At 37.2% G+C, this 19,940-nt stretch overlaps 1 protein-coding gene across 2 annotated transcripts in view; it reads left to right on the top strand.

Moving 5' to 3' along the window:
* The window catches only part of LOC115217814 (nephrocystin-4-like), a 179,050-nt gene that overhangs the window by 18,303 nt on the left and 140,807 nt on the right, over nt 1-19,940 (top strand). For both annotated transcript variants that reach the window (XM_036507789.1, XM_029787496.2), the window contains exons 2-8: nt 1,466-1,609; nt 3,192-3,376; nt 5,419-5,477; nt 8,041-8,193; nt 11,139-11,347; nt 15,328-15,479; nt 18,070-18,202. In XM_036507789.1, the coding sequence (XP_036363682.1) occupies nt 1,466-1,609; nt 3,192-3,376; nt 5,419-5,477; nt 8,041-8,193; nt 11,139-11,347; nt 15,328-15,479; nt 18,070-18,202 (1,035 nt within the window). The remainder of the gene's footprint in view (nt 1-1,465; nt 1,610-3,191; nt 3,377-5,418; nt 5,478-8,040; nt 8,194-11,138; nt 11,348-15,327; nt 15,480-18,069; nt 18,203-19,940) is intronic.

The raw sequence follows: 19,940 nt of genomic DNA, 5'->3' as shown, positions 1-19,940 counted from the left end.
TGATGGCAGTATACTGATGGTGGTGGTGGTGGTGGTGGTATGTGGGTGGTAGATGGTAGTCAGTGTTGGCTGTGTTCGAGACTTCCAAGAACATCAAAAACTACATTATCCAATTGATCCCCACCCTTTTTTTTTTTAGTTTTTTTTTACTTGTTTCAGTCATTTGACTACGGCCAGGCTGGAGCATCGCCTTGAAGGGTTTTCGTCAAACAAATCGACCCCAGGATTTATTATTTTTTTAAAGCTTAGTACTTATTCTATTGGTCTTTTTGCTGAACTGGTAACTTACGGGGACATAAACACACCAACACCGGTTGCCAAGCGGTGATGCGGGGACAAACACAAACATAACAACACATACACACACACACACACATACATGTATGTGCATGCACACACACATATGCACATACACACATGGTATACATACATGTGTGCACACACATGCACATACATACACATATATGTACACACGCATATGTACACATGCATACATGTACACTCACACATATGTGCACACACACACACACACAAGCATATACATCCAATTTTTCCTGTTGGCACAGATCAGGCAAAAACTTTGACGAAGCAGATTTTCTAGCCTTATCCCAGATAAGGGTTTTTTTCAATTCTGAAAACTGCAGGATTTTGCTTACCAGGACAATGTAAGCAAAGACGTGGTTTTCCTGAGGTAGACTTTTAACAGGGTCACCTGAAAATGACACTCTCTCTCTCTCTCTCTCTCTCACACACACACACACACACTCATACAGTTCCCATGTATTGAGTTTCTGAAGATCAATCAACAAGCTGTAAAATGCTCCATTAAGAAACTCCGCCCCCATTTTGTTGATTCTGGTGGCCAATTTTTCTTTCTTTTCTTTCTTTCTTTCTCTCCTTCATTCTCTCCTTTCCTTCTTTCTTTCTTTCTTTTTTTCTTTCTTTCCTTCCTTCTTTCCTTCTCTCCTTTCCTTCTTTCTTTCTTCCTTCCTTTTTTCTTTCTTTCTTTCTTTCTTTCATTTGTTCTTTCTTCCTTCCTTCCTTCCTTCCTTCTTTCCTTTCATTCTTCCTTCCTTTCTTTCTTTCTTCCTTCCTTCTTTCCTTTCATTCTTCCTTCCTTTCTTTCTTCCTTCCTTCTTTCCTTTCATTCTTCCTTCCTTTCTTTCTTCCTTCCTTCCTTCCTTCTTTCCTTTCACTCTTCCTTCATTCCTTTCTTTCTTCCTTCTTTCCTTCTCTCCTTTCCTTCTTTCTTTCTTTCTTTCTTTCTTTCATTTGTTCTTTCTTTCGTTCGTTCTTCCTTCCTTCCTTTTATTCTTTCTTTCTTTTTTCCTTCCTTCTTTGTTTGTTTGTTTGTTTGTTTGTTTGTTTGTTTCTTCCTTCCTTCCTAAAACCCCCTAAACACTTGTATCAAGAACAACGACCTATCATTTCCCACTATTGAACCTTTTCCCCTTTTCTTTTCCAGGTTTCCCAATCCAAAGAAGTCTACCAATTGTACGTCAGTCTTTATGATGCTGTTTACCATTGTTACTTTGGTTGCCAGTGGCAGAGTCCAAGCGTCACCGGTTCCACTGGCAGAGGAAAAAGTACAACTCTTCAATTCAATGAGGTGAATCACCTATCACATACTCTTTTACTCTTTTTTACTTGTTTCAGCCATTTGACTGCGGCCATGCTGGAGCACTGCCTTTTAGTCGAGCAAATCGACCCCAGGACTTATTCTTTGTAAGCCTAGTACTTATTTTGTTGCTCACTTTTGCCAAACTGCTAAGTTATGGGGACATAATCACACCAGCATCTCGGTTGTCAAACGATGTTGGGGTGACAAACACAGACACACAAACATATACACACACATACATACATACATATATATATACAACATGCTTCTTTCAGTTTCCGTCTACCAAATCCACTCACAAGGCTTCGGTCGGCCCGAGGCTATAGTGGAAGACACTTGCCCAAAGTGTCATGCAGTGGGACTGAACCCAGAACCATGTGGTTTGTAAGCAAGCTACTTTTATTCATCAAATTGGCCATGAAAGCCGTATACAGATAAGTAGCTGCGGGCTGGACAAAGACATTAATGAGATGAGGATGATAATGATGAACACAAATGGGAGGGGCACCGGCATCCACCGACCGATAAACCCATCGAAATCACTGTTCTTTTATTCAATTTTACTAAAAAAAATCACAAAAGTTACAAAATTTTTCTTAATCTTCCTCTTTCTCATCTGAGCCCCGCATAAGTTCCCTGCCACCTGCAGGAAAGCCTGCATCGGCAGGTCAGAGCCCGGAAAGAGAAAAGCAAATTCTTCTTTTCCAAAGGTTACCATGACCAACTTGGACAGTCAATGCAGACTGAGTCGTAACTTTGTCGGTGGAGAAGACTGTCCAAGAATCCCTTGACAGCCCATCCCTTGTGATAGAAAAGCTACTTACCACACAGCCACTCCTGTGGCTATAAGGGTTTAAATTCAATGCAATCATGTTGGTATTGTGTTGCCTGTTGTTCATTGTGTGTAGTGGGTGGGTGGGTAGAATGCATGAGAAAGGAACTAGGTATACCAAAATAAGCTCATTTCCTCTGATCAAGGTGGGAATAAGGAAATGGATAACATGAAATTTCTGTGCTGGATGAGAGTGATAGTATTTTCATCCTTTCTGAAATGCTGGTCCTTCTAACGTCGCTAGGAATTGGATGAAACAAACCAACAATCACGTGTTTGTCTTCTCAGCCTCATTTTATTTCTCCAGGTTTTATCTCTTGTTTTCTCTTCTGTTGTCTCCCTTCAGGTGGTCTACATGCACACCACTCTGTCTCTCTGTGTGTCTCTCTCTTTCTGTCTCTCTCTCTCTCTCTGTCTCTGTCTGTTTGTCTCTGTCTCTCTCTCTGTCTCTCTTTCTCTCTGTCTCTCTCTGTGTCTCTGTCTGTCTGTCTGTCTGTTTGTCTCTGTCTCTCTGTCTGTCTGTCTCTCTGTCTCTCTCTGTGTCTCTGTCTGTCTGTCTGTTTGTCTCTGTCTCTCTGTCTGTCTCTCTCTGTCTCTCTCTGTGTCTCTGTCTGTCTCTCTGTCTGTCTCTGTCTGGATGAAACAAACCAACAACCATGTATTTGTCTTCTCAGCCTGATTTTATTTCTCCAGGTTTATATCTCTTGTTCTCTCTTCTTCTGCTGTGTCTCCCTTCAGGTGGTCTACATGCACACCACTTTGAAAGCGCCCAGTGTTGTACTTGTTGCAGAGCTTGTTGGCCAATTAAAAGATTCAGACGGGGTCAGCAAAACAAGGTCACTCGGTTGGGGTGTCATCAGACCCTTTGCTGTGGATGCCGAACACCCAAACACTTTGCGAGATGATCACAGTCCTCTCAAGAAGTAAGTAGACATTTAGGGCTGCATCAGTCCCCAACTCTTTCTCTTATGGCATTCGTCTTCCCATTTGCCAGATGCGGACAAGTTTACATTTCACTTTCCATCTGTTGTTTCAGAGTCAAATTGGTTTTCTTCTCTTTTGCAAACCTCTCCACTTCTCTCTGTCTGTCTGTCTCTCTCTGTGTTTCTCTCTCTGTGTCTCTCACTCTCTGTCTTTCTGTGTCTCTCTTTATCTCTGTATGTGTCTCTCTCTCTGTATCTCTCTCTCTGTCTCTGTTTCTCTGTCTCTGTCTGTCTCTCTCTCTGTCTCTCTCTCTCTGTGTCTTTCTCTGTCTCTATCTCTCTGTCTGTCTGTCTGTCTCTCTCTGTGTTTCTCTCTCTCTGTCTCTCTCTCTGTCTCTCTCTCTATCTCTGTGTCTCTCTCTGTGTGTCTTTCTGTGTCTCTCTTTATCTATGTATGTGTCTCTCTCTGTCTCTCTTTATCTCTGTGTCTTTCTCTGTCTCTGTCTCTGTCTCTGTCTCTGTCTCTGTCTCTCTCTGTCTGTCTCACTCTGTCTCTCTGTCTCTTTCTCTCTCTCTCTCTCTGTCTGTCTCACTCTGTCTCTCTCTGTGTGTAAGTCTGCCTGTCTGTCTCTCTCTCCTTTACTTAATGATCTCTATGTATTGTGTCTTGTCTGTCTTTTTGTATATATAGTTTTTAATGATTTTATACATTTGTTTCTCTCTTTCTCTTTTACTCACACACACACATGTGCTTACATGCACACATATACCTCCCACACACACACACACACATATACACATGAAAACTCTTCCTTCTTTTTCTCATTTACCCTTTTCCTCCTTTAATGTGTTCACCTGTCCCTTGTGATGAGTCGAACCCAGTATCCGCTACAGTCCCACTGGGAACCAACGCAACACGACACCTAATGAAGCCTAACTAAGCCAGGCCAGCATCAAACTAGCTGACTCGGGACACCTAGGCAGTAGACCAGCAGAAGTCTACCCACCCTAGCAGGAAGGCCCACACCTCCCAATCAGGGTCACCCATGCACTGCATGGTCCCCACCAAATACTGCAGAGTAGATACACGTAGAGTGTACGTGCATAAGTATCATCATCTATAACATTGCAGTTCTATATTTAAGAGATGAGGAATTATCTACATTATTTACATTATTTACATTTGACATATATGTCCTCATCTTATTTGTTGTTAATACATTTCAGCTGATATACCCTCCAGCCTTTATCAGGTGTCTCGGGGAAATTTCGAACCTGGGTTCTCATTCCTAAGGTGTTTTTTGATGTTGTTATTATTATCATTATTATTATTATTTTTATATAAATACTAGCAGTATCACCCGGTGTTTTTTGATGTTGTTATTATTATCATTATTATTATTATTTTTATATAAATACTAGCAGTATCACCCGGTGTTGCTCAGGTTTGTAAAGGAAATAACTATATAAGCATTTTTAGAGATGTAAAGTATAATAGCCATCTCAATATGGCTAACCACAAAGGTGGGGGGGTGTTACTGTAGCTTTTTACGTTCTGAGAATAAATTTTTAGAGAGTTACTTCCCTTATATATGCCAAAAATGCATTAAAAAATGGGAAGAATTGATGGTAAATTTTTTTTTAAATCGTAGACTCATTGTAGACATGCGCTAATACCCAGAAGGGCTCGATATGAATCACGACTATAAGATACCCGGTTTTGGTTAAACTGCACCGCAAAATGTGGGAGTAGTTAGGAATCTAAATCGTAGGAGACAGACACACAACTTCACTTTTATATATAAAGATATACACACACACTTGCACACACAAATACATGTACACAGTTACATGCACATATAGACGCATGTAAAGATGAAATTTTGTTTCTGTGAAACGCAGCAGAAGCCTGTGTGCCTTTGAAGCTGTATCTTTTGTTTAAACTATTGATATCAACTACAAGTAGAATAAAGCAATGGATTCCAGATATATAGCAGTAGAATCTGGTCTGGTAATGACACTGATGTATTCATTTCTTGCAGAGTGCAGCTGTACAAAGGTACACCCAGGGCGCTCCTTCTTATAGATGAGCCAATTGAACGTAAGTTATTTTCTACCTATTTGTGTGTGTGTGAGTGTGTGCGAATGTATACACACAGTGTAGTACCTGATCAAGGGCTTTTTCCAGGGTTTGTGGATGTTTAATATAATGGCTTGTATTTGGATGGTGAGCTGGCAGAATCGTTAGCACGCCGGGTGAAATGCTTAGTGGTATTTCATCTGCTGTTATGTTCTGAGTTCAAATTCCACCGAGGTCGACTTTGCCTTTCATCCTTTCGGGGTCAATTAAATAAATACCAGTTACGCACTGGGGTCGATATAATTGACTTAATCAGTTTGTCTGCCCTTGTTTGTCCCTTGTATGTTTAGCCCCTTGTGGGCAGTAAAGAAATAGGTATTTTGTCTGCTGTTATGTTCTGAGTTCAAATTTCACTGAGGTCGACTTTGCCCTTCATCCTTTTGGGGGTCAATAAATTAAGTACTAGTTGCCTACTGGGGTCAGTTGGATTGGCTGGCCCCTCCCCCAAAATTTCAGGCATTGTGCCAAAAGTAGAAAAGAATATCATGGCTTGCATTAGGGTGGCGAGTGGCAGAATCGTTTGCACGCCAGGTGAAATGCTTAGCGGTATTTCGTCTGCTGTTACATTCTGAGTTCAAATTCCGAGGTCGACTTTGCCTTTCATCCTTTCGGGGTCAATAAATTAAGTACCAGTTACGCACTGGGGTCGATGTAATCAACTTAATCTGTTTGTCTGTCCTTGTTTGTCCCTTCTGTGTTTAGCCCCTTGTGGGTAGTAAAGAAATAGGTATTTCGTCTGCTGTTATGTTCTGAGTTCAAATTCTGCCGAGGTCGACTTTGCCTTTCATCCTTTTAAGTTTGATTAAATAAGTACCAGTTACGCACTGGGGTCGATATCATCAACTTAATCCCTTTGTTTGTCCTTGTTTATTCCCTCTATGTTTAGCCACCCCCTGTGGACAATAAAGAAATAAATATGATGGCTTGCATTTTGTTATGAACTTTTCCTATTCTTGTCTCACTGTTAAACTGACACAAACCTAAATTGTATATTTTTTGGCCATACTTTATGGCTGTACCTTTTGTGTTTCATTGATGCTGGCATAGATTTGGTAATTCTCAATATTCCACCATTTACTGTGGTACTTAGTCTCAGCCCCCACCCAATGGTTGTTTTCTAGCCACCCATTGCAGTTTTTCTCCCCCATCCTGACAATGTTATTCTTCATCTCACTACTTACTATAGTCCTTCATAAACTGGCTACAAATTATTTTCTAGCAGGTCAAGCAGACACCTAGAGATTTCCACAATGATTTTTCCAATAACCATGTGTATTCTTGTTAGCTGATATTTCTACAAAGTTGTATTGTACATTTTTTTTTTTTTTACTTCATCCACCAATCTGATCGTGGCCGATGCCAGCCTCGCCTGGCACCTGTGCTGGTGGCACGTAAAAAGCACCCACTACACTCACGGAGTGGTTGGCGTTAAGAAGGGCATCCAGCTGTAGAAACACTGCCAGATCAGACTGAAGCCTGGTGCAGCCTTTCTGGCTTCCCAGATCCCCGGTCGAACCGTCCAACCCATGCTAGCATGGAGAACGGACGTTAAACGATGATGATGATGTGATTGAACCGAGAGTGTTAGTCTTACTGGCATAACCCAGAACAGACTGTCATCTTGTATAAACTGCAACAAATGGATTGTTCAGAGAATCCAGGAGTTCTTTTATTTGGCTTCCATTACTGCAGTTGAGAAGCCATATATTTTCTTGGTGACTGGAGAGTTTTAGCAGCTTAGAGGTTCATAATAGATGTGCAAGTTGGAAATATTCAACTGTTTATTTGCTGAACAATCTAAAAGTTTTAATGTAGTTTTCAATCAATGAAACACTGGAAACTTCAAGATTTTATATTCAGATTGCTAGTAATAATAATAATAATAATAATAATAATGATAATAATAATAATAATAATAATAATAATAATAATAATAATAATAATAATTGTATAATAGATAAATGAATAGTGAAGAATTGCTAATATATTCTATGTAAACAGCATGGTTAAACACTGTTTTGTGTAAAGCACCAAAGTGCTGAAAATGCCCTCAGGGAGAGTCTCACAGAGCATAAAATATATATCGAGTTATTTCTATAGTATTGTTTTACTTTAGTAGCCAGAAGTTTAAACTCATTGAACTTCAGCATACTTTCAGAGTAGTTGAAGCAAAAGACAAGTTAAAAACATGTCAGGGGAATTTAATTCTGTGTCCACAAGCAGAGGTGGTTGTAGTTTTAGCTTTTGTTCATTATCAGTTTGCTGTTGTATATGACATTTTTCAGTTAAACATAAATTGCAGCATCGTGAACCATTACTGGGCGGGATTTCTTTTCTCTAGTCTGTTTAACTCATGCTGGGATTATTTTTGTCTTATTTTATTGCCACTTTCTTAGATTAACAAAATAAATGTCAGTAATACACTGTGGTTGATTCAATCCAGCTCTGCCTCACCCATATAAATTTGTGTTTTTGTATTCATGTAAATCATTATTGTGTTCTTTTGTCACTCTTTATATTTCAGATTGTGAACACTTAAAATCAATTAATGGGCGCTACTTGACTTGTTCCATAAGCATCCATCAAGCTTTATTCAAAATTGTTCACTTGTTACCTGAGAATGTATTCTTTGGACGAACAGACAAGATCCCAGGGTTGCAGCATATCGGTAAAACAAGTTAGTATCTCTTTTCCGATGATACTTTTGTTCTTTCTTTTTTATTCTCTCCCTCTGTTTTTTTTTTGTTTTTATCTTCTCCCTGTCAAAAAACAAAACAAAACAAAAACAACCACAAAAATAAACAAACAAACAAAAAACAGATTTGTAAATCTGTGTATCAACCAGCTGATGCCGCATTGCCTACAATTGCAGTGATGAGTTTGTTTGAGTGATCTTGACCTGTCTAACGTTAACCACATTATGTCACATCAGTTAGTCATTGGTTTATAAATATATATATATATAACTAACTATGACTTAATTTTTCCTCTCACACCGTCTCCGATGAAAGGATATTATTAATTGATATCCTATAAACAGCTGTAAGACCTTCTATCTGTGAATACTCTAATATCTATACAGCCTTGGTTTTTTTTTATCTTATTACGCAAAAAATTCTTAAATATATATATATATATAGGTGCAGGAGTGGCTGTGTGGTAAGTAGCTTGCTTGCCAACCACATGGTTCCGGGTTCATTCCCACTGTGTGGCACCTAGCCTTGGGCCGACCAAAGCCTTGTGAGTGGATTTGGTAGACGGAAATTGAAAGAAGCCCATCATATATATCTATCTATATATATGTATGTGTGTGTATATGTTTGTGTGTCTGTGCTTGCCCCTCTAACATTGCTTGACACTTAGTGGTTAGAGCGTTGAGCTTACAACTGTGAGGTTGTGAGTTTGAATCCTGGACTGGGCCGTGTGTTGTATTCTTGTATTCTGGGCTGTGTGTTGTATTCTTTATTTCACATTGTTCCAGTTCACTCAGCTGTAGAAATGAGTTGCGATGTCAATGATGCCAAGCTGTATTGGCCTTTGCTTTTCCCTTTGATAACATCGGTGGTATGGAGAGGGGAAGCTGGTATGCATGGACAACTGCTGGTTATCCATAAACAACCTTGCCCGGACTTGTGGCTTGCAGGGTAACTTTCTAGGTGCAATCCCATGGTCATTTGTGACCGAAGGGAGTCTCCGTAATAGATGAACATAGTCAGCCAGGATCTGTTTGATAAGAAGTATCATAATCCGTGACAAAGTACAGGTTATAACTTTGATATTAAAAGTAAAAAGGGCAGCTTTGCAGTGAGCTGGATCATCATTGCCACAAAAGATAAAATACACAGGTGTCACTCAAGTGTAAAGATGGTGTTAAATTGTCTTTTTGAATTGGGAGAAAGTTGTTCAAAACTGAGTTTATTCAACAGGGTCAGTTCAGGAATGAAGAATACTACCTGGATGTCTTTTGTGTGGGTGACAACAAAGTCCACCATCTTGTTTAGTAGTTAGGATTAAGGAGCTAAGAAAAGTAGTTGGGATTAAGGAGCGAAGAAAAGCAGTTAGGATTAAGGAGCTAAGAAAACAAGTTAGGATTAAAGAGCTAAGAAAAGTAATGAGGATTAAGAATCTAAGAAAACTAGTTAGGATTAAGGAGCTAAAAAAAACTGGTTAGGATTAAGGAGCTAAGGAAAGTAGTTAGGATTAAGGAGCTAAGAAAAGTAGTTGGGATTAAGGAGCTAAGAAAAGTAGGATTAAGGAGTTAAGAAATGTAGTTTCGATTAAGGAGCTAAGAAAACTAGTTAAAATTAAGGAGCCAAGGAAAGTAGTTGAGATTAAGGAGCTAAGAAAAGTAGTTAGGATTAAAGAGCTAAGAGAAGTAGTTGGGATTAAGGAGCTAAGGAAAGTAGGATTAAGGGGCTAAGAAATGTAGTTGGGATTAAGGAGCTAAGAAAAGTAGTTGGCATTAAGGTGCTAAGAAAAGTAGTTAGGATTAGGGAGCTAAGAACCTCATCATCTTTGTTGTACTTCCTAACAATTGAAACTAAATGTCTTTCAAACCACTCCTTGTCAATTGATACAACAATATGCAAATGGGAAACAAAAGGCAAATAGTTAACATTATTGAGCAAATGAATTAATCATAAATAGAAGAAAATTAATTATTAAAGGAGAAAAATATTTCGTCTTGTTCTTTTGCGCTAAAATAATATTTCATATTGATGTCCCTCAGGAGACTGGTAATGGAAGGATTACAATGTTAACCTGTTTGTGTCTCATGCAGTATTGATGTAACCAGTATCATGTAGATATAACTGTGTTGGTTTAATTATTTAGGGGAGAAAGAACTGACAATAAGTATGTGAGAATAATTAAAGCATTCACTATACAGCACGTGATGTGGTGTTATTTGGTGGCTGATGTTGTTGTTGTGATTTATTGTGGCAGTGTGAAGGCTATTGGACTCTCTTTTTCTTTTACTTGTTTCAGTCATTTGACTGCGGCCATGCTGGAGCACCGCCTTTAGTCGAGCAAATCGACCCCGGGACTTATTCTTTGTAAGCCCAGTACTTATTCTATCGGTCTCTTTTGCCGAACCGCTAAGTAACGGGGACGTAAACACACCAGCATCGGTTGTCAAGCAATGCTAAGGGGACAAACACAGACACACAAACATATACACACACACTTATATATATATACATATATACGACAGGCTTCTTTCGGTTTCAGTCTACCAAATCCACTCACAAGGCATTGGTCGGCCCGGGGCTATAGCAGAAGACATTTGCCCAAGATGCCACGAAATGGGACTGAACCCGGAACCATGTGGTTGATTAGCAAGCTACTTACCACACAGCCACTCCTGCGTGGTTTTTGAAGTACAGTGTTGGTGGATGTAGTTGTGGTGTTTGAAGTTGCGGTGGTGGCTGTAGTTGCAGTGGTGGTTGTTGGACCTGTTGCAAAATGTATTATTCGCATTTGCATTGGGTGAGAAGGGGGAAGGGGAAATTTGAGGTAAAACAATAAAAAAAAAATGTATGTGATTTCTTAAATAAATTTTTATTCTACTTAATATTATTCCTCTTTGTTTTTTTTGTTTTTTCTTCTTTACTTTCTAACTAGTTGATCCGTTCCATAAACCAAAGTTATCTCCAGTCTTTATGTGCCAACTGAATAATATTCTAGTGTCGCTGCCGCCAAATATCGATCGGTTTGAAGAAGAACTCTGCCAACGTCTCAGCGAAGATTATCTCAACAACATCTCGGATGCCGATAGTCTTACCAACATCTCAGTTAATGAACTGGTTTCAATCACAGAACGAAGACTCAAAGTAGGAATATGGCGTTGACAAGCTGAGAGGCTGTGTTGAGTGCGGGGGTGTTGAGTGCGGGGGTGTAGGCTGTGTTGAGTGCGGGGGTGTTGAGTGCGGCGGTGTAGGCGTGTTGTTGAGTGCGGGGGTGTTGAGTGCGGGGGTTGGAGTGGAGTGGTGGTGGTGGTGGTGGCGGTTGTTGTAGTTGTCATGATTATTGTGGTGGAGTGATGATTGCTGAAGTGTGTGGGCTGGTTGTGGTGGTGGGGTTATTGTAAGTGATTGTGGTGATGGTGGTGGTTGTTATGGTTGGTGGGTGGTTGTGGTGGTGGTGGTGGTTGTGGTTGAGGTGATGATGATGATGATTGGGGTCATTGTGGTAGTGGTGATGTTTGTGGTGGTGGTGGCGGTGGTTGTGGTTGTGGAGGTTGTGGTGGTGGTGGTGGTTGAGGTGGTGGTGTTTGTGGTGTTGGTTGTGGTGGTGGTGGTGGAGGAGGTGGTGGTGGTGGTGGTTGTGGTGGTGGCGGTGGTTGTGGTTGTGGAGGTTGTGGTGGTGGTGGTGGTTGTGGTGGTGGTGGTTGAGGTGGTTGTGGTGGTTGTGGTGGTGGTTGTTGTAGTGGTTGTGGTGGTGGTGGTGGTGGTTGAGGTGGTTGTGGTGGTTATTGTGGTAGTGGTGGTGGTTGTGGTGGTGATGATTGTGATGGTTGTGGTTGTGGTGGTTGTGGTAGTTGTTGCTGTGGTGGTGGTTGTGGTGGTGGTGGTTGAGGTGGTTGTTGTGGTGGTGGTAGTGTTTGCTGTAATGGTGGTTGTTGTTCTGGTGGTGGTAGTGGTGGTTGTTACATTGACAATAATTATTGTTGTTGTGGTGATGGTAGTGGTGGTTGTGTTTGTGGTTGTCAAGACAAGGTAGTTGTCCAGTTACTACAGCTGTCAAGGTGTAGTACTGCTCGTTGAAGTGATGCTGTTGTGATCTGATTGTTGTTGTTGTTGTTATTGTTGCTGTCGTTGTTGTTGTCATAGCAGTTACCGATTTGTCATTGGTTGTCTTTTAGATACGATAAGTGATGGTCATGGGGGCCGTACCAATCTCCTGGCACAACCATTTCATACCTTGCCTACTTTGGGATTGACAACGACAATTTGTTGACGATAATTACTTCTCCTCGTTTCTTCCTTTCCCTCTTCCTTCCTTCGTTTGTATATTTCTCTTTCCACCAGAAAACCCATCAACCATTTATTATTGATCTCCGAAAACTCCAATAGTCATTACGACATCTTACACTGTTCTTTTGTTTTGTTTTGCTTTTTTTTTTGTATTTGTCTTGGTTGAATGTTTGCTTTTTGACAATTTTTTTCTTTTTACTTTTTTTTTATTTTTCTTTTTTCCTTTTTTTATTTCTTTATTGAACACATGACCCAATCAATAAAGTATTGATATCTTCAGACTCACTGATGCAGCTTCGTATCTCAAGCAAATATTATCTATCTTCAATAGAAGTCACTGCATTCACTACCATTTGATCAGTCTGTTGTTCTTGTTGTTGTCGTCATTCATGTTGGTCTTTGTGTTATTTCCTTTCTTTTATACAGTTGTATAGAAAGGAGATTATATTTAGAAATGACTTACAACTAGTCATCTACTATCCTAACGTATTTTATACTAATTTTGTTTACCTCTCGCAGGAAGTATTTTATATTCGTCTCAATAATCTAGTTGTCCCTTACAGAGTGGTTTATTTTGAAGGTCTTTTTATCCTAATATTAAACATATTTAACAATTCTTCTAACCTGTTTGTGGCCACATTCTTTTGTTGTTTTACCAGTGGGCTTATTAGCTAATCTCATCATGTCATTTCACATATTCACATATTCAGATTAAGGCAGTGAGCTGGCAGAAACGTTAGCACGTCAGGCGAAATGCTTAGCGGTATTTCGTCTGCCGTTACGTCCTGAGTTCAAATTCTGCCGAGGTCGACTTTGCCTTTCATCCTTTCGGGGTTGATAAATTAAGTACCAGTTATGCACTGGGGTCGATGTAATCGACTTAATCCGTTTGTCTGTCCTTGTTTGTCCTCTTTGTGTTTAGCCCCTTGTGGGTAGTAAAGAAATAGGTATTTCGTCTGCCGCTATATTCTGAGTTCAAATTCCGCCAAGGTCAACTTTGCCTTTCATCCTTTTGGAGTCAATTAGATAAGTACCAGTTATGCACTGGGGTCGACATAATCGACTTAATCCGTTTGTCTGTCCTGGTTTGTCCTCTCTGTGTTTAGCCCCTTGTGGGTAGTAAAGAAATAGATATTTCATCTGTCTTTACGTTCTGAGTTCAAATTCCATCAAGGTTGACTTTGCTTTGCATCCTTTTGGGGTCAATATATTAAGTGCCAGTTGCCTACAAGAGTGGAGCTAATCGACTGGTCCCCTCCCCCAAAATTTTGGGCCTTGTGCCTAAAGCAGAAAAGAATATTGTACATGAGGTAGAGTAGCAATTCTCCCCTAGACCTGACTCTTTAGTAACTGTTTGGTCATCATTGAGAAGATGAAAAGAAGGTCCACTGAGACAGTTCCAGAGAGTGTCCCAGAGAGAGAGGGAGAGTTTGTAGAGTTTTATGGTGATCAGAATTATGCTGGGAGTGAAGCGCTTAAAGGTTTTAGAAAGAGTTTTCAGTTGGATAGAATTGCGTCATTGGATTGGTTCAGCAGTCAGAGTTTTTGTGTTTGATGACTTTTATGCCCTTGTTTGTGAACCAAGATGATTGGATGGCAAAATTTTCAGACAGTCATTGTTTGAGCAAAATAAGTTTTTTGTAAGGAACGGAGTGGATTTAGTTATAAGAATAAAATTAAATCATAGTCATGACCGATGCCAGCGCTGTCTGACTGGCACCCGTGCCGGTGGCACGTAAAAAACACCGTTTGAGCATTGGGCCTCATGGAGGCAGTAACAGGTGACCAACACCCTTGGGAACTAGGTCATCGATAAACAAAAGTCCTCATAGATAGCCAACCTTGGAATCCTCTGTTATGGATGGGAAAGCTATTGTATATTTATTAAAAGGATGAAAGACAAAGTCAACCGTGGCAGAATTTGAACTATGAATGTACAGAGAACCAAAATGCCATTAAGAATTTTACCTAGCATGCTAATGGTTCTTTCAGCTCACCACATTAACCCTTTCAATACTAACCTGGCTGTAACCACCTCCGGCTCTGTAGTATAAATGTCTTGTTTTCATAAGATTTGAATTAAAAATCTTCCACTAAATCTTAGTCACAATTTATGTTCCTGACGCTAGCTTAATGATAACTAAGTTATTTTCTTAAATTTTTTGTTATATTTAAAGTAATTGAAAGAGACAGACAGTATCTCAACAGAAATATGGTAACAAATGGGTTAGCAAATGATTAATTTAACCCTTTCAATACTAACCTGGCTGAAACAGGCTCTGGCTTTGTAATACAAATGTCTTGTTTTCATAAGTTCTGAATTAAAATCTTCCACCAAACCTTAGCTACAATTTATGTTCCTAAAACCATCTTAATTATAACTATGTTATTTTACTACATTCTTTGTTATATTTAAAGTAATAGAAAGAAACAGACAGAGCATCTCAACAGAAATATGGTAACAAAAGGGTTAACAAATGATTAATTTAACACTTTCAATACTAACCTGGCCAAAACCAGGTCTGACACTGTAATACAAATGTCTTGTTTTCATAAGTTTTGAATTAAAAATCTTCCACCAAACCTTAGTCACAATTTATGTTCCTGACACTAGCTTAATGATAACTAAGTTATTTTACTAAATTCTTTGTTATATTTACAATTAATTGAAAGAAACAGACAGCATCTCAACAGAAATATGGTAATGAAAAGGTTGAACTGTACATTTTAATTGACATGCCTAGCTTCCATTTTATAAGATAATTTTGGCAGTATTCTTGGTGGTTTTGACAAATGTATTTTTTACAAATCTATTTTTAAAATTTTCTCTTTTATAGCTTGCTGTTCACAATGGGTGGTGCTTCTGTGGTAATGAAGAAATCATACATCTCGATTTGGAGTACAGCAATGGTTCAAATGGCCAGTCTCCAAGTCCTGCTCCCAGACCAAGAAGTAGCTACCGGAGGAAATATTCTGTGACTTCAAATGGGTATGGAAATTCTTGGGACATTTTGGAAATTGGTTAATCAAAATAAGTTGCAAGTCATTAGACTGCAGCCATACTAGGGCACCGCTTTGAAGAATTCCAAGTCAAATGAATCAACTTCAGTGCTAATTTTTGATTTTAAGTCCAGTACTTATTCTATTGGTCTCTTTTGCCAAACTGCTAAGTTACGGGGCTGTAAACAAACCAACACCAGTTGTCAAGTGGTGGTGGCAGACAAACTCAAACACACACACACACACACATGCACAACAAAACAGGAAGTTTGAAAATTTATTGGAATTATTTATTCACCATTACACATGTTCCATTTGCTAATAGGAACTACAGGATTTTACATGGTAGATAGATATGTAAGGAATTTTGTATTAGAAATTCTTTTGACGGAAAAATTAAATGATATGAATTTTACAAAACAGGAATTATTGGAATTATTTATTCACCATTACACACACACACACCACACACACACACACAACAAAACAGGAAGTTTGAAAGTTTATTGGAATTATATATTCACCATTACACATGTTCCATTTGCTAATAGGAATTACAAGATTTTACGTGCTAGATAGATGTGTAAGGAATTTTGTATTAGAAATTCTTCAGACAGAGAAATTAAATCTTGTGAATTTCACAATTTAGATGCAGTGTTTATATTTAGTTTAGTGATCAGGATTAGTGTAGACAGGTTTGGGTGAAAGCGGAAAGCGCAAATCAAATATATCACTGTAAACGGAATGAAAGAGAGTTACACACTCACATACACACATACGCACATACCAAACACATATACTCATACATGCATACTTAGATACACACACACCACACATATGCATATACATACATGCACATACTTACACACATATACTTAGAATGAGTATGTATAGAAAATCATGCACTTGTACCGATTCAGATAGATAAAGACAAGTCTCAATATGTTGATCTTTACCTGTGTATATACATATATATATATAATATATATATATATATATATATATATATATATATATATATATATATACATATACATATACATATATATATATATATATATATATATATACACATATACATATATATATATACACATATATATATATAATATAATATATATATATATATATATATATATATATATATATGCATGCACACACACTTACATAGGCATTATATATACACACACACACTTAGACATATATATATATTGTCAGATAAATTATGCAAACATTAGAATTACACTGACATCTCATTTTAACAGAAATATTTACCAAAATTACATAAGAATATCTTGAAATACTAAAGAGTAAATTTATTCAATAAAATCGCCATTGACTTCAACCGTGACCTCCACACGACTTCAGAATCTCCTGCAACTCTTCTGGATGGTCTCCTTGTTTAAGTTGGTGAATGCTGCCATAATCCTTGCCTTCAGTTCATCTTTACTGTTTTGTTACAAAGAGATTTGTTGGTTTCTCGCTCAACTGCACCCCACACATAATGATCAAGGGGGTTGCTGTCTGGGGAGTTAGGTGACCAGATGTTAGGGGTGATATGGTCGCAGAGATTGTCTGACAGCCATGACTGGGTTCTCTTGCTTGTGTGGCATGGTGCAAAATCTTGTTGCCAGGTATAGGGTCTTCCAATAACCACCCTCTTGACCCAGGGCAACACTACCTTCTCCAGGCACTTGCTGTAGGCCTCCGAGTTGAGTTTTAGGGCTGTGTGAGAAGATGAACGAAAGAATAATGTCGCCATCATTAGCGATCACTCCAAACACCATGCTGCTGAGTGGATGTTCGATTTTTATCACTCTCAGTAGATGTATTTGGGGACACTGCAAGCCAATGGTTGTTCTGTGTGTTCACCATCTGTTCGTATAGGAGCTTCTGGCACAAATGCCAAGCAGTACAGCATGTCATTTCCAAATTTCTAGCAAAGTGAATTGCATAATGGTGCTGTTTTTCTCATAGACAGTGTCCAACTGACCCTACTATACTAAATTAATGTTCCTAACACTAGCTTAATGATAACTAAGTTATTTTACTAAATCCTTTGTTAGATTTAAAATAGATTGAAAGAAACACAGATCATCTCAAAATAAATACAGTAATGAAAGGGTTAAGAAGAAAAATAATCAGCAGAAACACTAGCCTAAATTTCCTTCTATCCACACCCTTCCAACTGCTTCTAATGTGCATCAGCCCAAATGTAGAGGTGTGCTTAACCCTTTCAATACCAACCTGGATGAAACCACCTCTGGTTCTGTAGTACAAATGTCTTGCTTTCAAAAGTTCTGAATTAAAATCTTCCACCAAACTTTAGTCACAATTTATGTTCCTAACACTAGCTGAATGATAACTAAGTTATTTTACTTAATCCTTTGTTAGATTTAAAATTAATTGAAAGAAACATGGAGCATCTCAAAATAAACACAGTAACGAAAGGGTTAAACAATGATGTATTTTTGTGTGATATGAGGAGATGATTTAACATCCTCACAGTTCAGTCCTCTGTGTCACTCTGAGATTATTATTCAGACTTTTTTTGCTTTTCCTTTAAATCTGGAATTCAGGTCTTCAAATGCTGTTGGATTAGTGCTGAGGTCCCCATGCTATGTTAAAGATCTTTTTGACTCACCTGACTGTTCTGTGGTTCTGTCTTTGGAGTATGTTATCTCTGAACCAATGATGGAAGAACACATGAAAGTAAGAATATAATTTTTTCTAAAATAATTTATTTGGAGAATTTGTGAATTTTCCTTCTCTTTTCTTCTTTTATGATTTTTCACCATCGTTAACATTACTGCTGCCAGCAACATGCAGGTATATCAGGTGATGCAGTAGAAATTTGCCTGAAACTACTAAATGTTGAATAACAGCAACAGCATTATTATTATTATTATTATTATTATTATTATTATTATTATATTGTTATTATTATTTTTATTATTATTATTATTTTTATTATTATTTTTATTATTATTATTATTTTTATTATTATTATTATTATTGTTATTATTATTATTATTATTGTTATTATTTTTATTATTATTATTATTTTTATTATTATTTTTATTATTATTATTATTTTTATTATTATTATTATTATGTTATTATTATTATTATTATTGTTATTATTTTTATTATTATTATTATTATTATTATTATTATTATTATTATTATTATTATTATGTTATTATTATTATATTATTATTATTATTATTGTTATTATTATTATTATTATTATTATTATTGTTATTATTATTATTATTATTATTATTATTATTATTGTTATTATTATTTTTATTATTATTTATCATCATTATTATTATTATTATTATTATTTAGCATTATTATTATTATTATTATTATTATTATTACTTTTTTTTCTTTCAAATTTGCTTCCATTTCTTGCCGAGTGTCTTCCCGACTCCTAGGGCAAAGAAACTCATAGTATACATTGGTAGGCCATTAAACCAAACTCAATAGTTCGTTCATTTTTTTTTTATTTTGTTTTTTAAGTTAAATTAAAATACATGAGCAGCAACAGTTCTCACATCGACAATGCTCTTCTCAATACGTGTGATGTACCAGTTAAGACAATCTTTTGCACTTCTTGCAGGGATGGTAAGCCAGGGATCATTCTCATATAATTTTCGGTTCCCTTCTTGATCATTCCTAGTGCTCCTATGATCACTGGTATTGTAACTGCCTTGAGATGCCACATTTTCTCAATTTCAATGAGTAGGTCTTTATATTTTCTGAGCTTGTCAAACTCTTTCGCTGAGATATTATGATCACAGGGGATGCTCATGTCGATCAATAAGCAAACTTTATTGTTTTGGTCTTTCACAACAATATCTGGTTTATTGGCCTTGATGGTTCGGTCTGTATGTACTGGAAAGTCCCACAGAATGGTTACATTTTCTCCTTCAGTTACAGCCTCAGGGTGGTGATTATACCACTTGTCGGCAGTTTTGATATTGTAATGTCGACTTATTAGCCAGTTATTATTATTATTATTATTATTATTATTATTATTATTCATTATTATTATTATTATTATTATTATTATTATTCATTATTATTATTATTATTATTATTATTATTATTATTATTATTATTATAAAAATGAACCTGACTGCTCTCAAAAAATCATGAAAAGTAATCCAGAATACTGTTCCAGTATTATTATTATTATTATTATTATTATTATTATTATTATTATTATTATTATCATTATTATTATTATTCTATTATCATCATCATTATTATATTATTATTATTATTATTATTATTATTATTATTATTATTGTTATTCTTCTTCTTCTTATTATTATTATTATCATTATTATTATTATTATTATATTATTACCACCTCCACCTTAGAGGAGGAGGTATTGCTTTCAATGGACAAGATATCTCAAGATCTGCTTGATGGATT

Source organism: Octopus sinensis, linkage group LG12, assembly GCF_006345805.1.
Source record: "Octopus sinensis linkage group LG12, ASM634580v1, whole genome shotgun sequence".
Taxonomy (NCBI): Eukaryota; Metazoa; Mollusca; class Cephalopoda; order Octopoda; family Octopodidae; genus Octopus; species Octopus sinensis.
Note: the sequence above shows the minus strand (reverse complement) of the source record. Positions and strands in the feature narration are given on the sequence as shown.